The 12,249-nt window shown below is 40.0% G+C and overlaps 1 protein-coding gene across 2 annotated transcripts in view; it reads right to left on the bottom strand.

The window, feature by feature from the left end:
- Positions 1-8,301, bottom strand: part of LOC134351496 (1-phosphatidylinositol 4,5-bisphosphate phosphodiesterase gamma-1-like) — a 273,333-nt gene extending 265,032 nt beyond the window's left edge. For both annotated transcript variants that reach the window (XM_063057723.1, XM_063057732.1), the window contains exon 1: positions 7,571-8,301. In XM_063057723.1, coding sequence (XP_062913793.1) covers positions 7,571-7,790 — 220 coding nt within the window. In that variant the 5' untranslated portion in view covers positions 7,791-8,301. The remainder of the gene's footprint in view (positions 1-7,570) is intronic.
- Between the last annotated feature and the right edge of the window lie 3,948 nt (positions 8,302-12,249).

The raw sequence follows: 12,249 nt of genomic DNA, 5'->3' as shown, positions 1-12,249 counted from the left end.
TGTGACTCGCTTGACCACTTGCCTCTCCCCACGGATTTCACTCCTGTCACTTAACCTTGAAAGAGCGACAAATACTACTCTCTCCCCTCCACCTCCTTCTTCACTGCCACTCAGGGCCCCAAACAGTTCTTCCAGCTGAGGTAACACTTCACCTGAAAGTCTGTTGGGGTCATCAACTGTACCAGTGCTCCCACTTCAGCCTCCATTACATCAGTGAAACCGGACGCGGACTGGCAGAACACCTGTTAAGCAGCTTCACTCTGTCTGCTCCAGAAAGAAGGATTTCCCAGTGGTTACTCATTTAAATATGACTTCCCTTTCCCATGTCTGTCCAGGGCCATGATGAAAGCAAACTCAGGTTGGCATAGCAGCACTGCATATCCCATCTGGGTAGCCTCCACCTGATGGCATGAACATCAATTTCTTTGACTTCTAGAGAGTGAGAGGACAGAAGTGAGCACAGTTGCTATTACTAGGGAGATGGTGCTTGGGAAACTGAAAGGTCTGAAGATAGATAAGTCACTTGGACCAGATGGTGTACACCCCAGGGTTCTGAAAGAGGTGGCTGAAGAAATTGTGGAGGCATTAGTAATAATCTTTCAAGAATCATTAGCTTCTGGCATGGTTCCAGAGGGCTGAAAAATTGTTACTCCACTCTTCAAGAAGGGAGGGAGGCAGAAGAAAGGAAATTACAGGCCAGTTAGCCAAACTCAGTGACTGGGAAGATGTTGGAGTCGATTGTTAAGGAAGCGGATTCGGGCTACTTGAAAAGATTGACAAAAAAAGGCCAAAGTCAGCCTTGGGGAAAATCTTGCCTGACCAATCTGTTGGGAATTCTTTGAGGAAACAAGAAGCAGGATAAACAAAGGAAAATCATTGGATTTTCAGAAGGCCTTTGATAAAGAGTCACACGTGAGACTGCTAAACAAGATAAGAGCCGAGGGTATTACAGGAAAGATACTAGTATGGATAGAGCATTAGCTGATTGGCAGAAGAGAAAGAGTGGGAATAAAGGGATCCTTTTTGGATTTGCTGCCAGTGACTAGTGTTGTTCAAAAGGGGTGTGTTTTTTTTTACATTAGATGTCAATGATTTGGATGAAAGAATTGATGGCTTTGTGGACAAGTTTGAAGATGATATGAAGATAGGTGGAGGGGCAGGTAGTGTTGAGGAAGTAGAAGGACTTGGACATATTGAGAGAATGAGCAAAGAAGTGGCAGATGGAATATGGTGTGGGGAAGTGTATCACCATACACTTTGGTGGAAGAAGTAAAACTATTTTCCAAATGGCATAGAGTCAATGTGAAGCGGATGTTTCCTATAGTGGTGGAATCTAGGACCAGAAGGCACAACCTCAGAGTAAAGAGACACCCATTTAGAACAGAGATGAGAAGGAATTTCTTTAAACAGAAGGTGGTGAATCTGTGGAATTCATTGCCACAGGTGAGTGCGGAGGCTAAGTCACTGAGTATATTTAAAGCAAAGGCTAATTGGTTATTGATTAGTCAGGGTGTCAAAGGTTATGGGGAGAAAGCAGTAGAATGGGGTTGAGAGGGAAAATAAATCAGTCGTGGTGGAATAGCAGCAGACTCGGTGGGCCGAATGGCCTAATTCTGCTTTTATGTCATATGGTCTTAGCCTTTGGCATGTGCATTTCTCGCTTCCTCACAATAGCAAGACCAAAAATTCTTAAATTCCCTTTCCAAACCACTTCATCTGTGCTCATTCTCTTCCTTAAGGTGCTTACTTACAACCTTTGTTGACTTTATTTTTTGAAAACTGCTGGACACTTTACTTTGTCTGAGTTACCATGTTGCTGATGACCCATGTAATTCCAGGAAGTCTTGCTGAGGTGTGTGCTGTCCTTCTCTTTTGTTAGTTTAACTAGTCCATCTGTGACTTGCAAACTTCAACGCATGTTTTAATGTAACAGGTTGGTCTGCAATGCCTGTGACTCACTTTTTCCTGCTGTCTTGCTTTAACATAACAGCACTGTCTGACATGTTTTGTCCTGCTGTCTTGCTTTATTGCAAAGTATCCTTATTTGATATGTACTGTGTCCTGATGTTATCTTTTAATCATACCTCAAGGGCACAGTTCTTTTGAAACCTTCTAGTGTGACTTCTTTCAAACTTAGCAAAACCAGATTACTTAAATTTGGAATTATTTCCAAAAAAATAAAACTTTTTTGCTATGGAAATACAGCCACAGACTAAGAGGTGGAGAGACAAGAGGAATTTAAGAGACAGTTGTGCACTTAATTGAGAAGACTACCTGTCTTTTTAATTTTTCTCTAACAAAAACTTGTTAACGCATTTACAATAATTTTTCTCATTCTCTGTTCAGTATTTACAACATATATATCAAATTAAAACACCTTTTTCCATTACCCAGTTCTCGTACTGACCTGGCCTTATTATTTGAACATTCCACAAATTAAAACCATAGTTCAAAACATAAGATATCCCCATTTGACATAGGTGCAACATCTGGGAAGATTTCACCTTTAAGAGTTCTGACTTTCTGACTATAAGCCCTATCAGATGATCAAGAGAAATTCTACGGCACTAATGTTAGAAGATCAAGGAACTTTCATTGGCAGTTAGTGAGCATCACGAAAGAAAATATTTTCATTGGTTATTCATCTTTTTCTATCGCTATTTCTCCAACAAGTTTTATAGCCATATTCAATGCATTTTTGTTTTCCTCAACAGAAGGATATGACTTCAAAGCCTGCCATTATAATTCGTGCTCCTAGTTCCAAAATTGTTATTTATAAGTTTGTATACCTGTAAATACAGACCTTAACTCTGACATCTATATTTTCCTCAGAAGCTACTCTCTTCCTTGTGTTAATTTTACTTTTATTCACAATCTTGATATCGCTTCACACAATCACTTGAGATATTTTAAATTGTATTCAATGGCAGGATGTTTGTAAATTCATTTTTATTACTATGTATGAACTATTACTGTGAAGGTAGTTGTAAGCAACTTTCTTGAACCAATCCCATCCTTGTGCTAAAGGTAATCCCATAGTGTGATTCAGTAGGGTAAAAAGAATATTTCAAAGTTAGATGGTATCACAGTAATTGTAGAACATTTTTGATGTAGAAAGAGACAATTACGTTCATGCCAGTTGAAAAAGAGATAACAAGCTTTACAGCAACCTCCAATATTACCTGCACAGTCCTGTAGTTTATGGCTTTCCAAGTACATATCTAAGCATTGTTTTATTCTTTTCCTGTTTCTTCCACCCTTTTTGGGAAATATGTTCCACAACATTTCACACCCCTTGTTTCAGAGGATCTTGCTTACCTCCACACTAATCCTTCCATTGATGATGTTAATTTAACTCATCTGGTAAAGGAAATAGTTCTTTCTCAAGTATTCTAAGACACTCATAATTGAATACACCTCAATTAAATCCCTCCCCAGTCTATTCAATTTCAAAGAAAACAACCTCAGCCTTTCCAATCTTGACATGATCCTCTGGCATGTCCTCCAGTGCAATTGCACCTTTCTTATAGTATGTTGACTAGATCGGCAGGCAGTACTTAAGATGCATCTTAGCTAGGGTTCGAGGATAACATCTGTGCTCGTATATTGTGTGGCTCATTTAAAATAGGATAACATCTCACTTACCTTTTTAAACAGGTACAAAATTCACAGACAAAATGAATGTGATGATGCATAGAGAGGTGCGCTGCCCTTTTCCCTCCACAAAGTTAGATGGCATTACAGTAATTGTAGAATATTTTTGATGTAGAAAGAGACAATTATAGCAGGTTCTTTTGAACCCTCCTAGTGTGACTTCTTTCATACTTAGCAAACCAGATTACTTAAATTTGGAAATATTTCCAAAAATAAAATATTTTTGGTGTAAGAGAAAGTATCGAAATATAGCCACAGACTAAAAGGTGGAGAGACAGTTCAAAAGACAGCAGGTTGAAAGCTTTACTCATTTCACAAATTTGCCTTTTTGTTACATATTAGTAGCATCTAGTATAGTTCCTGATAGCCTTTAATAATATAAAGTTTATTTTAGGATATTAATGCTAATTCAGTTCATTTAAGACCATTCGTTGCGGCTTTAAGCATTGTAAAATTTTTCTGTGTCCACCATCTGAACACACATCTTGACGCATCTATCCTGACCTATCCCCACTGGATGAGCGTATGGCCAGGAGTAATTCTGAAATTAATGCCATTGTGCTTCTACTTCACATCAGAGCAATTCACAGTGACCAAAAATCAAAATGTGTTTCACAGAAATTTGTGGCACAGAAGGAAGCCATTCAGACCACGATGCCCTTGCCATTTAAAAATAAATACGGTACCTACTCGAACTTAAAACAATCAGATCCAGTTTCCGGGATTCTAAACTTATCCAGGTAATTTTTATAGGTTCGGATGAAAGCTCATCAATCTAAAATGTTAACTTTACTGCCACTCTGCTGACACCATCTGAACTGCTGATTACTCCCAAAACTTGAGGAGGGGAAAAAAGGATCAGCCATGATTGAATGGCAGAGCAGACTCAACAGGCCAAATGGCCTTATTCTGCTCCTATGTCTTATGATCTAACTTCCTTTATTATTTCAGATATCTCATCATCTTCATTATATGGAAAAATCTCAACATTTTTTCTGACTGTGGGGTCCAGACCTCCATGCACCAAGTAAAAAGAAATAGTTTCCTCAGCACTTGTCTAATCTTTCTGCCAATTTACTTAAATCCAGGATGGTTAGACACTAAACTCTGAGCAGAGGAATAAGCCCTCTAATTTATTCTATTTAGGCCACTCATAATCTTAAACACTTTGTTCAATGTCCCTTCTTTGTTTCAAACAAAACAAACTCAATCTCTCTTCATAAATTACATTCTACATTTCTGTAAATATCTTCTATGTCTCTCCTCTGCATCCTCTCTATTACAATCAAATCCTTTCTGCTCCATGATGTTCTGCACCAAGCTAGGCTAGCAAGCGTTTAATATTCCACTAGTTTGACTAACCTGCTCCTATTCTGTGCCTCAACAAAAAAAAATAAGTATTTTGTGTATTTTCTGGGATACCTCATCTACCTGCACTGTTGCCTTCAGGAACTATGATTGCCCTGTCCCTTCTCAGTTCTTAATATCCTATCACTACCTTGTCCTGTTTGCTCTCTACAAATGCATTAGCTTATATTAGTCCAAAATAATTTGCCCTCATGACCAAAGCAATACACTGTGGATGATTTTAATGTATGAAAGATACAGAAAAATTATAAAAGGACTGAAGAACTAGAGACAGAAAGGAAGCTACATGATAAACTACTTTTCAGAGCTTCAGGTGCAGCAAAACAGTGAAAAAAAGAAGAGATAAACTTTAATATTCATTCTGGAAGAGCTACAATGAAAGATTGGAGTCGGCCACTAAAATATTGAGAGGTGTAAAGATTTAACATCAAGGAATAAAAGGAAAGATGCACTGAATGACTTGACTAACGTCACTGTCAAATGCAACTTAGTTTTTTAGCTGCATTTTTACTGAGAGGTTCACAGCTGACTGATTAAAGAGTGGAAATATGTAGCCCTGGATTCCACTTGAATGTGGCAAGAAGTGTTGTTAAACTTGGATGTTTGTAATAGTAGTACATTAATAATAATAAACAACTACTTCATAAATACATTTCCTGGATGTGCTCTGAAACAACTTACGAATCCACTTTCAATCCACCATCATGTATGGCTACAAACTACTGCAGAGAAAACATGAGACAGGCTATAACAAGTAAACATTTATGGGAAGAACAAGAGACTTCTATTGTACCCAGTATCATATGTTTACGACATCCTTTACAGCTACAAAAGAATGTTTGAACTATCATCACTCCAACTTCCCTCACTGTGGGGTTCATGTGCCTATTAAATATGTGTTTGCATGTGAAAATTTAAATACAGAATACTAGAACAGGGAGTATAAATAAACTTCTATAGCTGTACCGTGGAGAGCATTCTGACAGGCTGCATCACTGTCTGGTATGGAGGGGCTCTGCATAGGACCGAAAGAAGGTTGTAAATCTAGTCAGCTCCATCTTGGGAACTAGCCTACAAAGTATCCAAGACATCTTTAGGGAGCGGTGTCTCAGAAAGGCAGCTTCCATTATTAAAGACCTCCAGCACCCAGGGCATGTCCTTTTCTCACTGTTACCATCAGGTAGGAGATACAGAAGCCCGAAGGCACACACTCAGCGATTCAGGAACAGCTTCTTCCCCTCTGCCATCCGGTTTCTGAATGGACTTTGAAGCTTTGGACACTACCTCACTTTTTTTAATATACAATATTTCTGTTTTTGCACATTTTTAAATAATCTATTCAATATACATAACTGATTTACTTGTTTATTAATGTTTTATTTTATTTATTTTTTTCTCTCTGTTAGATTATGTATTGCATTGTACCGCTACTGCTAAGTTAACAAATATCACGTCACATGCTGGTGATAATAAACCTAATTCTGAAATAACATAAATGGAAGGGGGAAATCAGAAGAAACAGCTTAAACCATGTGAGTGGTGAGAATGCAGAACTAGTCAGCACAAGGTTGTCCCCATCTTTGCAGGCACCTTCGGCTTCAAGAGGTTATAGATCTGTGCCTTCAATCTGCTGGAGGACTGCATCACTACCTATGGGGGATCACATGGAATGAATGGTTAATGAAAACGGCATTTAAGGGGATCTGAAGGTAGAATGGAACATAGGGATACAGACTGAAGAAAGGTGGTAAATGCTTTTATTGTGCACTATCCCCTGCATGGACCTGTTGGAAGGTAAATACCATGAGGTCTGAATCTTTCAGATGTTGACTATTTAAATACACTGCTGGCATCAATTAGCTGTACTCAGCAGAAAGATGGCCACCCTAGTAGGTAACAAGGAGGAAATCATTACTCATGAAACCAACCAGAATTGGCATCTTTAGAAGAGAAAAGAAAATTGAATCATTCCTAATAACAAACAGGAAAAAGATTGCTTAAATCCAACTTTGATCTTTTACATTAGAATTATGTTTCCAAATACAAATATACTCTCCATGTTCTAAAAAGCAAAATCATTTATAGAGATATTTACAAAATGAACTCCTACAAATAATGGTATGGTAAGAACAATTAGTGGTTTAAATTCCTCTGCAATTTGAATGATTCAGAATAAACCTATGTATTTGGATTTTACACTAGAAATGTTAATTTCAGCAAAGATGTCAAAACAGGATATAGCATTTATTTACCACATGCAAACACAGATTTAGGGGAAAATTATGAAGTCTATTCTCTTCCACCTCGTCACCGCCATGTTGTCAGCTTTCCAACCATGGTACCTGTGACATCTCCCCCCCCCCTCCCAATAATACAAGAAGAACATGTGTGATGCAAAGTTTGAACGAATCCCACTCTGGGCCATTCTAAGGCATCCCGTTCCTCTGACTTTGATGCCTCCATCTCAACTCTGAGATGCTTAGTACCTACAGTCTATCTGTTACTCAACACCTCATTGGAGAAAAAAAATCCAAATGTTTTTACTTACTTTCCCCTTCGGTTTTTTCGCATGTCCTGCACCAGGTGATCTGTCTAGTTTCCAGTTTAACCTGAAAAGTTTTCCGCTCCGGTCGTTGAGATTTTTTCTGATAATATATGGTCATGACAGTTCCCATTTCCAAGTTCCGGGTGATCCTGCTAACTTCAGCCTCCATCCTCCAATCTTCCAGCAAAAATCCATTTGGAAAACCGACTATGGGCACTGACATCTTCACAGCATCATCCAAAATATTATTATTAGAAATCTGGGAAAAGTAAATAAACCCGAGCTGTTTGATCGAAAACAACGGGAACAGGTTTATGCTTAGGATTCTGAACTCCCCTTCCACTCGCCTTTAATTGCCGCGGTAAACTGTGCTCCTGTTGACCAGGGTGAGGAAGCAGATAGTGGGGTCCACCCCACCCACACTCCTAATATATATTCATAAAATCAAACGTGCACCAAAAAAAATCCAGTGAAATTGTTCCAGTGCTGCGGCGTTGGATCCTTGCCTGGATGTCTGAACCTTTTTTCCCCCGTTTCTGTCAAATCAGTGGTTACGCACGGAAGATGGCTGAGTACTGCTGGAAATTATAGATGCACAAAAACAAATACCACCCCCCCCCAACCTTTTTTTTCGTCAGTTATAAGTCCACGTGAAATCGACACGGTGGAAAGGCAGAGCCGAACCCAGAGGAAATAGCCTAAACACATATAGCCGGAAAGGGATCAGAGACAGGAATCTGAAATATTACAGGATCAGGGAGGAAGCAGGAGAGGGGTGGAGGGAGGGGAAAAAAAGTTGGAAAGAACGAAAAACAGCGACATCTAGAGAGAAAGGATAAATACTAATAAAATAAGGAGGACTGGGAAGCTATTAGAGAAAATATAAAGCCAAAACGAATGCTAAGTAGGAAAACTAGTGGGAAAATGGCGAGTCACACTGCAGGAGGCAGGGAGTAGAGGGAATCATTACATAACACATGCATTTATATCCCGCCTTATTACAAGCAAATATCTCAAAATGATACGCACAATGGATTAAAATCATAAGACCATAAGACATGGGAGCAGAATTAGGCCATTTGGCCCATCGAGTCTACTGTGCCATCCCATCGTGGCTGATTTATTATCTCTCTCAACCCCACTATCTGCATTCTCCCCGTAATTTTTGAAGCCCTAATTAATCAAGAATCTGACAAACTGTGCTTTAAATATACCATATGAACTGGCCTGCACAGCTGTCTGTGGCAATGAATTCCACTGATTCATCTCCCTCAGGCTAAAGATTTTTTTTCCTCAAAGATGTGATTGGTAGGTGGGAAGCCTTCAAGGGGGAAATTTTGAGAGTGCAGAGTTTGTATGTTCCTGTCAGGATTAAAGGCAAATTGAATAGGAATAAGGAACCTTGGTTCTCAAGGGATATTGCAACTCTGATAAAGAAGAAGAGGGAGTTGTATGAAATGTATAGGAAACAGGGGGTAAATCAGGTGCTTGAGGAGTATAAGAAGTGCAAGAAAATAGTTAAGAAAGAAATCAGGAGGGCTAAAAGAAGACATGAGGTTGCCTTGGCAGTCAAAGTGAAGGATAATCCAAAGAGCTTTTACAAGTATATTAAGAGCAAAAGGATTGTAAGGGATGAAATTGGTCCTCTTGAAGATCAGAGTGGTTGGCTTTGTGCGGAACCAAAGGAAATGGGGGAGATCTTAAATAGGTTTTTTTGAGTCAGTATTTACTAAGGAAGCTGGCATGAAATCTATGGAATTGAGGGAATCAAGTAGTGAGACCATGGAAACTGTACAGATTGAAAAGGAGGAGGTGCTTGCTGTCTTGAGGAAAATTAAAGTGGATAAATCCCCGGGACCTGACAGAGTGTTCCCTCGGACCTTGAAGGAGACTGGTGTTGAAATTGCGGGGGCCCTGGCAGAAATATTTAAAATGTCGCTGTCTACGGGTGAAGTGCCAGATGATTGGAGAGTGGCTCATGTTGTTCCGTTGTTTAAAAAAGAATCGAAAAGTAATCCGGGAAATTATAGGCCGGTGAGTTTAACGTCAGTAGTAGGTAAGTTATTGGAGGGCGTACTAAGAGACAGAATCTACAAGCATTTGGATAGACAGGGGCTTATTAGGGAGAGTCAACATGGCTTTGTGCATGGTAGGTCATGTTTGACCAATCTGTTGGAGTTTTTCGAGGAGGTTACCAGGAAAGTGGATGAAGGGAAGGCAGTGGATGTTGTCTACATGGACTTCAGTAGGGCCTTTGACAAGGTCCAGCATGGGAGGTTAGTTAGGAAAATTCAGTCGCTAGGTATACATGGAGAGGTGGTAAATTGGATTAGACATTGGCTCGATGGAAGAAGCCAGAGAGTGGTGGTAGAGAATTGCTTCTCTGAGTGGAGGCCTGTGACTAGTGGTGTGCCACAGGGATCAGTGCTGGGTCCATTGTTATTTGTCATCTATATCAATGATCTGGATGATAATGTGGTAAATTGGATCAGCAAGTTTGCTGATGATACAAAGATTGGAGGTGTAGTAGACAGTGAGGAAGGTTTTCAGAGCCTGCAGAGGGACTTGGACCATCTGGAAAAATGGGCTGAAAAATGGCAGATGGAGTTTAATACAGACAAGTGTGTGGTATTGCACGTTGGAAGGACAAACCAAGGTAGAACATACAGGGTTAATGGTAAGGCACTGAGGAGTGCAGTAGAACAGAGGGATCTGGGAATACAGATACAAAATTCCCTAAAAGTGTCGTCACAGGTAGATAGGGTCGTAAAGAGAGCTTTTGGTACATTGGCCTTTATTAATCAAAGTATTGAGTATAAGAGCTGGAATGTTATGATGAGGTTGTATAAGGCATTGGTGAGGCCAAATCTGGAGTATTGTGTTCAGTTTTGGTCATCAAATTACAGGAAGGATATAAATAAGGTTGAAAGAGTGCAGAGAAGGTTTACAAGGATGTTGCCGGGAGTTGAGAAACTCAGTTACAGAGAAAGGTTGAATAGGTTGGGACTTTATTCCCTGGAGCGTAGAAGAATGAGGGGAGATTTGATAGAGGTATATAAAATTATGATGGGTATAGATAGAGTGAATGCAAGCAGGCTTTTTCCACAGCGGCAAGGGGAGAAAAAAACCAGAGGACATGGGTTAAGGGTGAGGGGGGAAAAGTTTAAAGGGAACATTAGGGGGGGCTTCTTCACACAGAGAGTGGTGGGAGTATGGAATGAGCTGCCAGACGAGGTGGTAAATGCGGGTTCTTTTTTAACATTTAAGAATAAATTGGACAGATACATGGATGGGAGGTGTATGGAGGGATATGGTCCGTGTGCAGGTCCGTGGGACTAGGCAGAAAATGGTTCGGCATAGCCAAGAAGGGCCAAAGGGCCTGTTTCTGTGCTGTAGTTTCTATGGTTCTATGGTTCTATTTCTGTTTAAATGGACGTTCCTCAATTCTGGGTCTGTGTCCTCTGGTCCTAGACAGCCCACTATCGGAAACATCCTCTCCACTTCCACTCTATCTAGGCCTTTCAATATTTGATAGGTTTGAATGAGATCCCCCTCATTCTTCTAAACTACAATGAGTACAAGCCCAGAGCCATCAAATACTCTTCATATGTTAATCCTTTCATTCCTGGGATCATTTTAGTGAATCTCCTCTGGGCCACATCCAACATCAGCATATCTTTTCCTAGATAAAGGGTCCAAATCTGCTCATAATACTCCAAGTGTGGTCTGATCAATGCCTTATAGTGCCTCAGGATTACACCCTTGCTTTTGTATTCTAGTCCTCTCAAAATCAATGCTAACATTGCATTTGCCTTCCTTACCACCGACTCAACTTGCAAGTTAGCCTTTAGGGAATCCTACATGAGGACTTCCAAGTCCTTTTGCACCTCTGATTTTTGAATTTTCTACCCTTTTAGAAAATAGTCCATGCCTTTATTCCTTCTACCAAAATGCATCACCGTACACTTCCCTACACTATATTCCACCTCCCACTTCTTTTCCCATTCCCCCAATCTGTCTCAGTCCTTCTGTAGACACCCTACTTCCTCAACGCCACCTGTCCCTCCACCTATCTTCATATCGTCTGCAAACCGGGCCATAAAATCATCAATTCCTTCATCCAAATCATTGACATATAACGTAAAAAAAAGTGGACCCAGCACCAGCCCCTGCAGCATACCACTAGCCACGGGCTGTCAACCAGAAAAGGCTCCTTTATTCCCACTCTTTACCTCCTGCCGGTCACCAATTTTCTATCCATGCTAGTATCTTTCCTGAAATACCATGGGCTCTTATCTTGTTAAGCAGTCACGTGTGTGGTATCTTATCAAAAGCCTTGTGATTATCCAAATAATTAACATCCATTGGCTCTCCTTTCTCTATTGCCTGTTATTTCTTCAAAAAATACCAACAGATTTATCAGGCAAGATTTCCCCTTGAGAAAACTATGCTGACTTTGACCAATTTTATCATGTGCTTCCAAGTACGCTGAAGCCTCATCCTTAATAACGGACTCCAACATCTTTCCAACCATTGAAGTCAGACTAACTGGTCTATAATTTCCTTTCTTCTGCTGTGGAGTGATATTTGCAATTTTCCAGTCCTCCAGAACCATTTCAGAATGTAGTGATTCTTGAAAGATCAGTACCAATGCCTCTACAATCTCTTCAACTATTTCCTTC

This window comes from Mobula hypostoma, chromosome 1, assembly GCF_963921235.1.
Source record: "Mobula hypostoma chromosome 1, sMobHyp1.1, whole genome shotgun sequence".
In the NCBI taxonomy this organism is placed as follows: Eukaryota; Metazoa; Chordata; class Chondrichthyes; order Myliobatiformes; family Myliobatidae; genus Mobula; species Mobula hypostoma.
This window is presented reverse-complemented; position numbering and strand designations above follow the sequence as displayed.